This window comes from Rattus norvegicus, chromosome 4, assembly GCF_021556685.1.
Source record: "Rattus norvegicus strain SHRSP/BbbUtx chromosome 4, alternate assembly SHRSP_T2T, whole genome shotgun sequence".
Lineage (NCBI taxonomy): Eukaryota > Metazoa > Chordata > Mammalia > Rodentia > Muridae > Rattus > Rattus norvegicus.
The window spans coordinates 160479771-160495948 of NC_141537.1; the positions used below are offsets into that span (position 1 = coordinate 160479771).

At 46.6% G+C, this 16178-nt stretch overlaps 1 protein-coding gene across 2 annotated transcripts in view; it reads left to right on the forward strand.

The window, feature by feature from the left end:
• Nucleotides 1-16178, forward strand: part of Vwf (von Willebrand factor) — a 135006-nt gene that overhangs the window by 90285 nt on the left and 28543 nt on the right. For both annotated transcript variants that reach the window (XM_087655640.1, NM_053889.1), the window contains 10 exon segments: nt 681-2059; nt 4560-4676; nt 4767-4907; nt 5193-5336; nt 6388-6552; nt 7424-7467; nt 7752-7929; nt 12946-13166; nt 14536-14728; nt 14929-15270. In XM_087655640.1, coding sequence (XP_087511766.1) covers nt 681-2059; nt 4560-4676; nt 4767-4907; nt 5193-5336; nt 6388-6552; nt 7424-7467; nt 7752-7929; nt 12946-13166; nt 14536-14728; nt 14929-15270 — 2924 coding nt within the window.

Genomic DNA, 16178 nt, shown 5'->3' on the forward strand with positions numbered 1-16178 from the left:
AGACAGCGTGTGCTTATTGGCAGAGTGGACAGTGAAGCTATCATCACTTCCTAGTTGCAACACGCCTAGTCCTCCCACATCCTGTTTCTGCTAGATGAAGCAATGACTTTAAACTTTTGTCCATCTTCCTAAAATCTTCTTACTCTAGTTTGTCTTCTTCTCCTTGAGGTCCAGCATAATTAAACACGATCCAAAATCCATACAGCTTAAGTTCTCATAACGTCGATAATGGTTTCTAATGTAAACCATTTATCTCCAGTAGAACATTCACAAGTTCCAGCGTGGGCCAACGTTTTAGAATGATATTTGTCCTCAGAGACACTTATAAGAAGGTTTGAATTATAATTAAATATTAATGTGGCTAGAGACATGGATTGGAAGGAAGTCAACATTACGTGGCTATGGAGGGCTTAGAATAACAGAGTAGGAAGCCTCTGCTTCCTCCTTACCCCGTCTCTGTCTCTCTCTTGCTGTATCTCTGTCTATCTCTGTCTGTCTGTCTCTGTCTCTCTGTATGTATTTAAGACACATCTTGGGAAAAAATGTCAAAAATGGCATCTCTCTTGGGTGAGACCTGCTTGACTGGAGCAGGCAGGACGTTCTATGGTGTACCCCAAGGCGGTCCTACCTGCCCATAGTCCCTTCCTGAATCATTTTGGTTTCTTTCCCTTCCGCCACAGTCACTGTGATGGTGTGAACCTTACCTGTGAAGCCTGCCAAGAGCCCGGAGGCCTGGTGGTACCCCCAACAGATGCCCCAGTCAGCTCCACCACCCCATATGTTGAGGACACCCCCGAGCCCCCCCTGCACAACTTCTACTGCAGCAAGCTGCTGGATCTCGTCTTCCTCCTGGATGGCTCCTACAGGCTGTCTGAGGCTGAGTTTGAAGTGCTCAAAGCTTTTGTGGTGGGTACGATGGAGAGGCTACACATCTCTCAGAAGCGCATCCGCGTGGCAGTGGTAGAGTACCATGATGGCTCCCATGCCTACCTTGAGCTCAGGGCCCGGAAGCGACCCTCAGAGCTTCGGCGCATCGCCAGCCAGATTAAGTACGTGGGCAGTCAGTTGGCCTCTACCAGTGAGGTTTTGAAGTACACACTGTTCCAGATCTTTGGCAAAATTGACCGTCCTGAAGCCTCCCGTGTCATTCTGCTCCTGACGGCTAGCCAGGAGCCCCAACGGATGGCTAGGTATTTCACCCGCTATCTCCAAGGTTTCAAGAAGAAGAAGGTCATTCTGATCCCTGTGGGCATTGGGCCGCACGCCAACCTCAAACAGATCCGCCTCATTGAGAAGCAGGCCCCTGAGAACAAGGCCTTTCTGCTCAGTGGGGTGGATGAGCTGGAGCAGAGAAGAGATGAGATAATTAACTACCTCTGTGACCTTGCCCCCGAGGCCCCAGCCCCTACGAAGCCTCCACAGGTAGCACACATCACTGTGAGCCCTGGTATCTCTGGGGTTTCATCACCAGGACCCAAAAGGAAGTCTCTGGTTCTGGATGTGGTGTTTGTCCTGGAGGCGTCAGACGAAGTTGGTGAAGCCAACTTCAATAAGAGCAAGGAGTTCCTGGAGGAGGTTATCCAGCGCATGGATGTGAGCCCGGCTGGGACGCACATCGCAGTTCTGCAGTACTCATACACAGTAAACGTTGAGTACACCTTCAAGGAGGCCCAGTCCAAGGAGGATGTGCTGCGACATGTGCGAGAGATCCGCTACCAGGGGGGCAACAGGACAAACACTGGGCAGGCCTTGCAGTACCTTTCTGAGCACAGCTTCTCTCCCAGCCAGGGAGACCGGGAGCAGGCACCTAACCTGGTCTACATGGTCACGGGGAACCCTGCCTCTGATGAGATCAGGAGGTTGCCTGGAGACATCCAGGTGGTACCCATTGGGGTGGGTTCCAGGGCCAACCTGCAGGAACTGGAGAGGATCAGCAGACCCATCGCTCCCATCTTCATCCAAGACTTTGAGACACTTCCCCGAGAGGCTCCCGACCTGGTCCTGAGGACGTGCTGCTCCAAGGAGGGGCTGCAGCTGCCCACCCTCCCCCCTCTCCCTGGTATGCTGGTACCCAGTGTGTGATGACCTTGCACTTCGGGCATTATCTGATGAGACTGTAACCCTGGGCTCTAATGCTAACTTCTGGCTCTCTGCATGTGCTCAAAGCCCTGCGTCTGCCCTCCAGGATTTGTCCTACCTTCCAGGAAGAGAGCTTCCCTGTCATTCTTTTGGTGGGAAGAGTCTCCTCTTAGGGCCTGGGCTCATAAATTCAGTGGTAGTTGACATTGTTAAAATTTAAACAGTACAGAGAATATATAGAAAACTTGAAAATCTTATTAATTCCTCCTTCCCTGCCCAGTCCTGATCTGGACTTCTGCCTGGCAGGTAACTTCTGCTAGTTTTGATGATTGTTAACTGTCCTTTGGGCCATGCTGGCCTGTGGAATTATTCCAAGTAGCTTATGTTCTTAGAAGCAAGGCCGGGAGGCCAGGCGACATGTTCAGGTTAAGCATGCAAATCCAGAAGCCGGATTCTGGAACTGCCACTCCTAGCTGATAATTTTGGGCTTCCCAGTCTCCTCATCTATGGACGGCGGATATTAGCAACTGTTTGTACTTGAAGCAGCATCTGGCACGTCATAGCAGCTAAAAAGTGCCGCCATTACTGTTGCTTATTTATTTATTTATTTATTTATTTATTTATTTATTTATTTATTTATTTGCTTTGTTTTGAGTTAGGATCTCACTGTGTGACCCTGGCTGGCCTGAAACTCCCTGTGTAGACCAGGCATCGAACTCACAGAGATCCTCCTGCTTCTGCCTTCTGAGAACTAGGATTAAACCATTGCCTTCTTAACCTATACTGGTATCAAATCATAACTAGTTGTTTGTTGGGTTTTTTTGTTTGTTTTTTTCTATCATGAGACAGACTTAGGTTTGAACCTCTGGCTTAGACCAAGCTAGGCAAGAGCTCAATCATTGAGCCACCCAGCCCTCCTTCCCTTTTCTTTCTGAGATAGGATCTTACTAAGTTCCCCAGACTGGCCTTAAAGTCACTGTCTAGGCTCATTGAACCTTATAACTAACAGTACTCCTTAGTAGCTAGGTTGACAAGCTGGTGTCCTTACAGAGGAAGAACGAGCTACTTTTAGTATCTCTCCATCCCCGTGCTCAGTCGTTTTTGTTTATAACCAGCTTCACAGATTGGTTAATATCACTTTGATTTTTCTGCTAATAAGGGAAGTACCTGAAAGTGTCTGGGTGTTTTCTTCCTTGGCTGCAGCTGTGGCCAGCTTGAACTGGAGTGCCTGCCATTTGGGACTGGCCTGGGACAGAGGAACTCTACCTGCCCTAGAGACTCGAAGACACACAAGCTCATTTTATTTGCTTTCTAAATGAATGTTTTAAGTTAACCCATAAAATAATGGGTTTCACTATATTTTTCTACATATGCTTCAGAGTACCCATCCTCCTCTGTCCTTCTTGATGGCCCCTTCAAATGGCTTCCTTTCTATTTTCTTCTTCTTTTTTTTAAAAAAGATTTATTTATTTTTATTTATGAGTACACTGCAGCTGTCTTCAGACACACCAGAAGAGGGCATCCGATCCCATTAAAGATGGCTGTGAGCCACCATGTGGTTGCTGGGAATTGAACTCAGGACCTCTGGAAGAGCAATCAGATCTCTAAACCACTGAGCCATCTCTCCAGCCCCCTTTCTACTTTCTTTCTTTCTTTCTTTCTTTTTTTTTTTTTTTTGGTTCTTTTTTTTCGGAGCTGGGGACCGAACCCAGGGCCTTGCGCTTCCTAGGTAAGCGCTCTACCACTGAGCTAAATCCCCAGCCCTCTACTTTCATTACACACACACACACACACACACACGGTTTACATATGGATTCCTAGATTCATCACATGAGAAAGGATGTGATATCTGTGAGTTATTTCACTTAACGCAATGATCTCAGCCCTGCCTACTTCTCTGAATGAAACAACTTCCTTCTCTCCCAGGCACCGATGCCACATTTTCTTGACTCCTTCAAAGGTCAGAGCCTCTTTCCCAGTTACATGCTGTTCTGTTTCTTTCCCCTCTTTCCCGCCAGTTTTAGACCCAATAACACAGAAGTATGTTTTCTTTCTCTTATTTAGTTAATTCTCAGACTTATGAGTCTTAGAATGACATTTTCATATGTACATATACATATATACATATATGCACATACATATACATATAAATATTTTCCTGGTCCTCTTCTTCCCCATCAACAGCCCCAATTGCTTTTCCTGTTCTTTAGAGAGGGCAGCCCCTTGCTTTTATTTGCAGGCATTTGAACAGCCTGTAGGTAGAGCTGGAGTCTTTGCAATATCTGTCAATCTAGTAAATCCATGGATTCAGAAACTGTCCCCTCTGTCCTTCTACCTGTCCCGTTCCCATGCTCTGACCTCCCTGGCAAACATGTGCTCACTGGTGCCCTGCGGGAGGGGGGTGGTTCTGTGGGGGCTGATGGCTGATCTTCCATTAGTACCTGTGACCTGTGTACTCATCTTCTTGTTTCTCTCTGCAGACTGCAGCCAACCCCTGGATGTGGTCCTGCTCCTGGATGGCTCCTCTAGCTTGCCTGCATCTTCCTTTGATGAGATGAAGAGTTTTGCCAAAGCTTTCATCTCAAAGGCCAACATTGGTGAGGGATGCCCATGAAGTTGTAGGTGAGGGAGAGGATCTTCCTGGGGTTCATTGATTCTAAATGTTTCCCTTCTCCTTTTCCTGTTAGGGCCCCATCTCACTCAGGTGTCCGTGATACAATACGGAAGCATCAATACCATCGATGTACCGTGGAATGTGGCCCAGGAGAAAGCCTATCTACAGAGTTTGGTGGACCTCATGCAGCAGGAGGGCGGCCCCAGCCAGATTGGTAATGCCTGGAGCCACAAGCTAAATGTAGAACCTGTGTTCTGATCCTGAGTCTTGGCTTAAGTGACTCAGTGATCTTGGCCAGTAACTTTACTCCTTGGTCTGAGTTTCCTCTTTCAACTGTGAGGGTCTAGATGTTCCTTTGTGTCTCTTTGCAGTCTTGGTGAAGTATTGCTCCAAGTCAGAACTGAATGTACCATGGGTCAGCCTTACGCCCACTGCTCAGAGGGTTTAGAATACTCCATCCTTAAAATCAGTCCTGACTTGGACCGTTCTCTGCTCTCAGGGAATGCTCTGGCCTTTGCCGTGCGCTATGTAACTTCACAGATCCATGGAGCCAGGCCTGGAGCCTCCAAAGCAGTGGTCATGATCATCATGGATACCTCCTTGGATTCGGTGGACACAGCAGTGGATGCTGCCAGATCCAACCGTAAGTGTCCAGTGCGCAATCCCGAGACCCCACCAAGATCCTGCGGGAATGGGTGGGTGGGCTTGCCTTCTCTTCTTTTTTCTTGCAGTGTTGGGCATTGAACCCTGTGCCTTACACACATTAGACAAACACTACCTCTGAGCTAGGTTCAGAGACTGGCTCTCTTCTCATGCTCACCCCCTTGAGTGATCTTATGCAATGTCATGGGTCTAAATGTATTTATGGACCACTGACCTCAAAGTTCAGACTTCTCACCTCACCTCAGCTTAGGTCTCAGTTCATCACCAGCTCTGCACCGACTTTACCTCATTCTCTTCCGTTGTCATCTTTTTCGTTCTTCGGAGCTGTTGAAGTTAGCAATCTCAGCACCCTTGGCTCTGCCTTTTCTTTCCCATGCAACCCAATCAGAGAGCTGCATCTTCGAAAAAAAAATATTGAGACTCCTGCTCCTGCCGTCTCATAGCTGTGAGAGTGCGCTAGCTTTCTTGACTGGAACCCCAGCTCCCATACTCTCATGGCTCATCGTCAACATGGCAGCTGTACAGACCAGCGTCTGCCGCTCCTCTGTGGTCTTGGCTTTCCGTCTCCTTTGAAGAAGATGTTGCTGTGGCTGATGGGGCTTTGCACACTCCAGGCTTTGCTTCTTCTCTTGCATATTCATCCTTATCTCTGGTCTTTGTCCATGAAACGATTATTCTCATCCTCTGTGTATTTTCCGTCCTTCCCGTTTCATAGTTTCTTGCAAGCATCTCTCTACATCTGCCGTACGTTTATTATTGTGTATGTTTGCTATCTGTGTCCTGCTGGCATTGGCTATGAGGACGGGAGGCAGGAACCTTATTGGCTTAGCTTCCCCATGGCTTAGGACAGGGTTTGATACCCAGCAGTGGCTCGTTAGCGCCTGCTGCCTGTGTGGACGTCTCCCTCCCAGGCTTGCTGTGTGTGTGGCCAGCTTGGATTGCATGAGGCTCATTCTGTACCGGTGCTTGATGTAGTGTATATGTTGTGTTCACCTGACCATAGACCCTTTCTCGTTGCTTGGATAATTTAGGGGTGGCAGTGTTCCCCATTGGGGTTGGGGATCGATATGATGAAGCCCAGCTGAGGATCTTGGCAGGCCCTGGGGCCAGCTCCAATGTGGTAAAGCTCCAGCAAGTTGAAGACCTCCTCACCATGGTCACCCCGGGAAACTCCTTCTTCCACAGACTGTGTTCTGGTGAGTCTTCTGATATATTTCTTTTTCATTTTTCAACCTACTGCTACCATCGTGACCACTACCAAACCAGAAAACCCATAAAAACAAAGTTACCACTCCAAAGACTGAAAGACACCTGTATATAAAATTTAGTCTTAAATGAAGATTGTCACATGGACCAGAACTTTTACATTTCTCTTTGTGAAGGCACACACTGCCACCTTTAGGGGTCTCTGGAGAGTTTCCTGTGTATAATCCTGCTTCTGCCTGAACTTTCTGTCTGGCTTTTTAAGGATAGGCAGTCCTGGCTTGTTTGCGTGGAGGGATTTTGGATGAAAGACTTGAGAGAGATAAGAAAGGAACCCCAGCATCCTAATGGACCAAGGTCCTCTGCTTACTCTCAGTGTACATGGAAAGGGCTTTAGAAACACACCATCAACTCCAGTGCTGTAGGACCACAGGCTATTTGACTTTAGGTTAGCAACATGGTTTGTTTTCTGGCCTGGGTTTATATATTAATGTAATTAGTTTTAAACTAAAATTATCTATAGAGTTATGAGCTTTTCCTGATAGATGGGGGCTGTCTCGGCAGCAATCATGAAGCAGATCTCCTTCAAGTTTTATGTGATCTGGCTTCACACCCCACACCCACTCTTGGAAGGCATGAAAGGAGTTAACGGACGCTACCACCATGCAATGGCTAATGTCTTCCCAATTATTAGCTGTCATAAAGAACGTCTGAAGGGCCACAGGACGGTCATCATCTCCTTGTGTCCTCGTATCTCCAGCATGAAACCGGCTCACATTCCTCTTAGAGCTGTGTTGACAGGCCTTGTGAATGTTTAGATCCTCGGCGATGGGGCTGACTAGAGTCCTTCTGTGTCCGTTCCAGGGTTTTCTGGAGTTTGTGTGGATGAGGATGGGAACGAGAAGAGGGTAAGTCCCTTCCTGATGACTCGGATGGAAAGGTTAGAAATATGTGTTGGGGCTCTTGTTCTATTGGCTAACTACTCTGGCTGGTCTTGGACTCATTCTCCTGCATGTTATTAACCTGTTTTGGGGGGGGGGTCCCTCTGTAAATCTTGTGTTATGTTTCTTGGCTTATGTAGAGCCTCCTTGCCGAAAGGAGAGGCTGAGAGGCGGGCAGTGACATGTAGGTGGACTTCGATTTGGTGTGCCTCATCCTGGTCCTTTCTCAAATCTGTTTTCTCCTTCTGTAGCCTGGAGACGTCTGGACCTTGCCAGATCAGTGCCACACAGTGACTTGCTTGGCAAATGGTCAGACCTTGTTGCAGAGTCATCGGGTCAATTGTGACCATGGACCCCGGCCTTCATGTTCCAACAGCCAGTCTCCCGTTCGGGTGGAGGAGACCTGTGGCTGCCGCTGGACCTGCCCTTGTGAGTCTTTAATTTCCCTGGTCTATATTGTATAGGGGAGCAGGTTTTTATCTTGATGGGTAGACAACCAGTGTGGGAGCAGACAGGTGGAGGTACCTATTCTCCCTCAGCACACACATGTACCATTCTGCCGCACACCCTGTCTCTCTTTGGGAGATGTTCCTTTCTCCAGATAAAACGGAACCACAGGAAGCATTGCTCTTCTGACCGTTCACACTCAGCAGTGGAGACAGACATAATTGTGAGATCCAGTCAGAACTGGGTTTCACATCTTGCTCTCCCTTCAGAACATATTTAATGGGATACATGTCCCATTAAATAAATGGTCCCTAGAGATCGTGTTACTTCTGTTTATTTATAAAGAATTCTATGGTCACATCAGTCATCAGACAGTCCCAGTCAGTAACTAGATGGCTAGTGAGTGATTGAAGCTTTGAACCTGATGAGAGTTTAAATACTTGCCAGGACATCCATTGCCTGATGATGGGGGAAAAAAAGCAAGGACAGCTTCTCTCAAAGCTGGGAACAGGAAGAAGGGATGGATGGGCTCTGAAGGCACCATAGGGCTGTGCCTAAGCTCCCTTAAGGCTTTCCTGAAGTCCTGCCCTGGGCTTCTTCTGTTTCTAGTCCTGCCTGGCTGTTAGTTCTCCACACAAAACTTCCAATGCCTTTCTATTCAGTCTGTTGTGACTCACTCTCTGTCAGAGTCCTGCTCTTGGGAAGTTCTCTTAGGAAGGACTGCTTTGAGTGTAACCCCAGGCCATCCTTTTAGCTCCCATCCAGTCCCCAAGATTAGTGCTCCTACCACTGGGACCAAGTGAGGAATTCTCCAAACATTACATGTTTACCTGTGGCCAGAAGACTCCTCAGGCAAGAATTAGACACTGGTTCCGAATTCCTTGTGACTGAGTAGGACACAAACTTATCTCCTGATTCCTGAAATTCATGCTCCCTGGGCTTGGCCCTCCCATTTGTCCCTCATAGGAGATGTACAACAAAGGAGGTATTCTTGAGGTAGTCTTGGTCCAGCCATTCACAGCCTTCTTTTTGTACCCATGAGTGAAAGGGCTACATAACAAAACTAGGTTGGGGAATTAACTACTTTTAAATTGAAAGTTCTTTTAGAATTAGAAGCCTCTCTTAAAATAATTTTATTGATCTATTCATTGTACATAGTGATGGTGTTCATGAAGGCAACAGAAATATGCCTCTGCCCCATAGTAGCTTTAGCACTCACTGATGATTGACTGACAGGTTTTTCTGTACCGCTCACACAGTAAGGAGGGATTTCAGTTCTCAGCATCCCCACCATGTAGGCTAGAATTCAATCAGAAGGAAGAAGTTTCCCACACCTCTCATTAGTTAATTGGTCAAATAAGTGCTAATGCCGCCATGTCATGGGTTCTTACCTTTCTCTGCTTTGAATAACCAGTTGGCTAGTGTCAGTGTTCTTCTTGTCTCCTGGATCCAAGTGTGGCCCTTAGGTGCCGTTTTGATTTGACTTTAGTCCTTTCTACATATTTCCATCCTTCCCTTTCTCAAACACCAAGAAAGCTTGGGTCTCACTGGTCCACAATATGTTTGCCTAATTCTAGAGGACACATGATGTTGCTCCACAACCCTTATGAAAAGCAAGCCCAGCAACTAAAGCATTTGTGTGCAGTCCTTTGTGCACACAGTCTCAGAGTGAGATTGGATTTCCAGGGTTATTTACATTAGTCGTCTTCCCCTGCCTTTCTTGGGCTATGCCATTTATTAGTTTTTATTGTATTTACTTAATAGTGTGTAGTCTGTACTGATGGATTTTACTGTGACGTCTCCACACACATGGATGGCCTTTGGTGTTTCTCACCTCTCCTCTTACCCCCTCAGTCAATCATTCATTAATTGGGAAGTCAGTTTTTTTTTTTTTTTAAAACTATGCTGTTGGGTCTCATTATTTTTTTTTTTTTTTTAAGATTTATTTTATTATATATAAGTACACTGTAGCTGTCTTCAGATACACCAGAAGAGGGCATCGGATCTCTTTACAGATGGTTGTGAGCCACCATGTGGTTGCTGGGAATTGAACTCATGACCTCTGGAAGAACAGTCGGGTGTTCTTAACCACTGAGCCATCTCTCCAGCCCGGGAAGTCAGTTTTTAACGATGCCTTTTAACTACTCTGTGGCCTGCCCATCACGGATGTTATCCTCCATCTCATTTCCCTCTGCCTCTGTTCTTGATTCACTTTCCCATTCTTTCTGGAAAATGTCACTCAGGGGTTGTGTGACTTAGTACATTGTTTTTGAGAATCCTGTGACAAATTGGATTTTTTTCCCACCTCATGAACTACGTGATACTTTTACCTGATGCCTGGCAGGAGGTGTTCTTGATCTTTGAAGTCGAATAGTTTTGCTCCTACCATTAAAAAAGAAAATCAAACCTCAGATTTACTGAGGACCAATTGACCTGGGGGAAAAATAACAGACGTTTGTCACACGTTTTCAACATCTAGATTTGAGTCTTCCTTAAGTTCCAGAATCTTCTCATGAGTCAGACTCAGTCGTTAAATGTCAATTCTTTTCTAATGTCTTTTAAAGGACTCTGTTTTCACATTATCTTGACTTCCTCTCTAAGTCCCTGACTTCCTACACACACACACACACACACACACACACACACACACACACACACACACACACACACACACACACACAGCATCATCACCCTCCTGCTTTCTTCAGTCTTTCCTCATTACATTTTCATTTTGGTCTATTCTCCCTGGGCCCTTCACTTTGCGATTTTTTTTTTCCAATCTTTTGTTCTCCAGAGTCCAGTCAACTTTTTCAACACCGATTTCTGTTTTGTATATTTCTTTTCTTCTCAGTTTACTCGCTTTATTTTGTGTGTCTGAGAGCGTATGTGGGAGGCAGCAGACAACTCAGGGAGCCCAGTCCTTTCATCATGTAGGCTCTGGGGACGGGACTCAGGTTGTCAGTCTCAGCAGAAAGCGCACCTCGCCGGCCTTGCTTCTTCTCTTAGTTTTGACAGCTCTTACTCAAGGTGGTTTTTATGGTTTATAAAGTTTTGAGTAAATTTAAATTAGTGTGTATTGCATTGTCTAGTTTTCCCCTTTGACATTTTTTGGGGAGAGTCTCCACTGAGTGAGGAGTCACCTTCAAAGGCATTTTTACAGACTCTTGTCACTCTCTTCATTGTGTGGATCAGGGCTTTAGGAGGTTTCGTACTCAATGACACCAGTGTGGGAAAGCCATCTCCTTGGTGTCTGTGCAGAATTTTACGGCTTCTGGTGTTTTAATGTTTTGAAATGTCTTTCCAGGCCCCTGGTTTCCCTCTTTGCTCCTTTTCATGTGTCACATCTCAGTTGCCAAATACCTTCTCATTTCCTCCCCTTGGTTGGAAGGCTCACACATGCGAGCACAGTACCACCGAGCTCTGATTCCGACTCCCAGGGTCTCTTTCAATCTTTGGTTTGCCGGTTGTCTCTGGTAGTGTGTATCCGCTGTTCTTGACAACAAGACTAAAGGTTTAAGGTGTTACGCAGTTGTAGATTCGTCTGTGATCTGTGGAGTGACCGTGAGATACCAGGATGTGGAGAAAGGAGAGAAGAGGTAAAGTGGACTCTAGGGTGCACTGATGAGTGGTATAATTTTGAAGATGTTTCGTAGCTCTCTAAGAACATTTTACTGTGTAGGTCTCAGATCCTCCTTCTGTAGCTGGGTTACTTTAACCTTTTATGTGTCACAGGAGTGTGTCACACAATGGCGTGTATCAATAGATGTGGCTCATTACAACTGGTAGGGGCTAGAGAGATGGCTCACTGATTAAAAGCACTTGGTGTTCTTCCAGAGGACTCAAGTTTGATTCCTGTCCCCCCCACCCCCCACCGTAACTCTGTACAGCTCCAACTCTAGAGGGGCTGATGTCCTCTGGCCTCCACAGTCACCCAGGACACACGTGTAGGCAAAATACCCACAAACAAGAAAAGAAAGAAGACAGACAGACAGACCCGGCTAGCAAACAGGGGTACACTGTGATGGTTTGTTGAGAGACACATTAGTATTCTGAAAATGGAAGTGCCTAAGAGTCTATATGCCTCCCACACTGTTAAGTTTCATCGGTGGCATTGGCCTAGTCATAAGATTTACAGATCTGTTTATCAAACATAAACACTCATGTCGTGTACTGTTAGGCTGCCGTCTAGTCTAGATTGCCACTCTTACGATAATCCCCAGGAGAAGTGATTGCCGTCCCATTAGACAAGAGAGACAGGAGACGGTCTCTGAAGTCCAAGAGTTTAACTATGCTCTTACGTAAGAAATTGGCAAAACGCAATCTGATTCTGAGCTTCTTGGGCTCTAACTAACCACATCACAGTTGGTGTCGGGGTGGACAGAGCCATTCTGGTTAACAGTCTTTGTTTTGGGATGTAGTGATTCATTGTCATTGGTAATGGAGGCAGTTTCCTTGACCCTACACTCTGAAAAGCTCACTAGTAGGCATTATTTTATTCAGTTCTCCACAGCTATGTCAAAATACCTGATTCCGCAAAGTTAAAAAGAGGAAAGGTTTATTTTCACTCAGTCTGGAAGTTTGCCTATGGTCACCTGGATCCATTCAATTTTTGGACGGTGGTGAGGTAGCCCATTCTAGCAGGAACATGTGGCAGGAGAGGGCTGCTCACCTCATGTTTTAATAGGGCCCTTGAGAAGTTTCTGATTATGTGAGTGACTGTGGGTTCCTGAGTGAGCTCTGAGATGGAATTGTTTATTCTGGCCCAGGAAAATAGTTCTCTTGTGTAATGTCTTGAGGTGAGTTTTCTTTACAGTGAGGTCACGAACAACTTGCTTACCTCCTCCTGCTTACAACCTTACGCTATACCCTTGAAGCTTCACTTCCTTTCCTGGACCCGTTCCCCCTCCCTCACCCTGGGGGCTGGCTCACGTTGTCTATGTGTAGCATGAGTGCATTGCTGCAGGAAATGCCCATCTAGCACTTGCTTCCCCCACTCAGGTGTGTGCACGGGCAGTTCCACTCGGCACATCGTCACCTTCGATGGACAGAATTTCAAGCTTACCGGCAACTGCTCCTATGTCATCTTTCAAAACAAGGAGCAGGACCTGGAAGTGGTCCTCCATAATGGGGCCTGCAGCCCTGGGGCCGTGCAAACCTGCATGAAGACCATCGAGGTTAAGCATGCTGGCCTCTCTGTTGAGCTGCGCAGTGACATGGAGGTGAGAGGAGTTTTCTACAGATCCATGGCAGGGGCAGAGCAGAGCTTCAGGAAAACTTTAGCTGCCGCTGCCTGAGAGTCAGCCTTCTACTTGACTAGCAGGGCACTTCCTCCTTCAGTGGGGTTCCTTGCCGTCTCCCTGGTCTTGGCATGATTTCACATTGCTCTGGGTCCAGATTTGGGAGAGCGGATCAGTTTTAGATAGCAAGTTATGAATTTAGTCCCAGTTTCTGGCATTGATAAGAAACTGGGTTGGCACCGGGACCATGGGCACACTAGGCATTATGAGCCCAGTGTTCAAGGCCTGGGGGCTTTCCAAACAGAAATATTTAGTGCCTAAATCAGGGCCTTTGAAAAATATTTAGGGCCCTGACAAGACGTATGGCTTCAAAATTTAGAGAGGAGACTGCCAAAGTGCTATAAATAAATGTTTGATTAAATGCTTACAAAAGGTTATAGTATGCCAACTTCTTTACTCGTTCATTTAGAGATCATAAATATTTCATGGTGTGAAAACAACTTGTAGACTAGATTTTCTCACTTGGTAAGAATTCCTGAGTACGAACACTAATTGCTCAGAAATCAGAGTTAGTCATATATCAAACGAGGAGCTCATAGCCAAAGAAATCTTAAAAAGTCAGAGTGATTAAAAGAAAAAAAAAACCTTCCAAGTTTTTTTTAACAACAAAACTACATTTGCTGCCGAATGTAAGTACATTTTTAATATGTTCGATGTGTGATGTACTTCATGGCGAGGGCTCAGAAGGAAGACTGAGGACTTGAACCCAGGCCAGCAGGTGCTTCTTCCTGGAGACGCTGTCCCAGTAGTTGGTGCAATGGCAACTTCCGTGGCCTATTGGGAAGGGTCACCCTTGTCTATGGAGGTCCCAGGTTCCCTGAAGCCTGGGCTTTCTGGTTCAGGTGCATGCTGCCTGCATGGTGTTATACAGTTCTCTACGGTCAATATGAACAGCCTCTTTACTCTGGAAGAGCTGCCGACAAGCGCTAGACTTTGTGGGTGACTCTTCAGTCAGATAAGTGTGAGGCCTGCAAGGGACCTTCAGTAGCTTCAGCAAGAAGCACAGAGTGAAGTTCTGGGATGAGCTAGAACAGTGGTTCTCAACCCCTTTGGGGGTTGACTGATGCTTTCACAGAGGTAGCTTAGACTATTGGAAAAGAAGGGCATTTACATTACAATTAACAAATTTACATTACGAGTAGCAAAATTACAGCTATGAAGTAGCAACAAAAATAGTTCTATCATTGGGGGTCACCACAACATGAGGGGCTGTATGAAAGGGTTTGCAGCATTAGGAAGGTTGAGAATCACTGAGCTGGAACAGTTGGTGATCTTTCTCTTGTCTGAGCAGATGGCAGTGAATGGGAGACCCGTCCTTGCCCCGTACGTGGGTGGAAATATGCAAGTCAGCATCTATGGTGCTATCATGTATGAAGTCAGGTTCACCCATCTTGGTCACACTCTCACATTTACTCCACAAAACAACGAGTTCCAACTGCAGCTTAGCCCCAAGACCTTTGCTTCGAAGATGTATGGTCTCTGTGGTAAGAAGGGGTTCTCTCTGCTCCTCCTTTGCTAATATACCTTTCTGTTTTCTGTGCTTCCAAGGGGGTTGTGTGGGTCGGTGCTTACTTAGATTACTAAATCCCGTTTCAAGCATCCAGTAGCCAGGTTCAGGGCATCCTTGCATGAGCAGAATGGCCTTGTCTTTGGCACTGCTGTCTTTTTGTTGTTGCCGCTCCAGGAATCTGTGACGAAAATGGGGCCAATGACTTCACATTGCGAGATGGCACGGTCACCACAGACTGGAAGAGGCTTATCCAGGAATGGACCGTGCAGCAGCCAGGGAGCACATGCCAGTCTGTTCCTGAAGAGCAGTGTCCCATCTCTGACAGCTCCCACTGCCAGGTCCTCCTCTCAGCATCGTTTGCTGAATGCCACAAGGTCATCGCTCCAGCCACATTCCATACAATCTGCCAGCAAGACAGTTGCCACCAGGAGCGAGTGTGTGAGGTGATTGCTTCTTACGCCCATCTCTGTCGGACTAATGGAGTCTGTGTTGATTGGAGGACAACTGACTTCTGTGGTGAGTGCCCACATGTGCCCCTGCACCTTGGCGACAAACCGAGTATAGGCTTGTTCACGCTCTCTGGGCTTCAGACTCTCATCTGCCCGATGAGGATCAAAATCCCTATATTTCCTATTAGGAATCACCAAGTTAGGCTCAAACAGGACTGCAGATATAGAAGTCCTTCAAATGCAGGACTTTTATGTTCAAATAGTTGTGAATCCGATGTTTTAGACACAGGTAGACATCGGCTAAGTGTTGTGTAACCAGTAACGGAATTCGAAATCCCACCAAGCTGTAATGAACATTTATTGGGCAGAATCTTGAAGTGGGGAATGAATGGCATTTTGCCTTTTGACTCCTCAGAACTGCTCATTTATAAATGGGAATGCTAGTGTAGACCTTTTAAACCTGTGTGACTCAGAGTCCACCATCACAGATTCTCAGCCTCTTTGACCTGGAGCTGAGGACTGGTGATTGGCTGAGGACTTGGGCGGCTCATCTAGTGATTGGCTGAGGACTTGGGCGGCTCATCTAGTGATTGGCTGAGGACTTGGGCGGCTCATCTAGTGATTGGCTGAGGACTTGGGTGGCTCATCTAGTGGTTGGCTATTCTCTTAGTCTCCCGGCACTTCAATTTTGGCAGAGTAGAACAGAAGACCTGGACTATTCCACTCCTGCCCCCCCACCCCCCCGCCTTGCCATTTTTTTTTTTTTTTTTTTTTTTTTAGCTCTTGGGTTTTATGTCTCTGTGGGTGGTATTGCTCCTACTCCACCTGCCTGCAGACCAACGGGCAAAGTCTGCTTTCTGCTTTGTGGAAAGCACCTTCTTTGTTTCTTTGCTCTGTGTATGTCTTTGCTGTTTACTGTGGAGAAAAACCCTGTGCTCTAGATATCTGGAAACTACCGTATGGATGTGGGAGGGA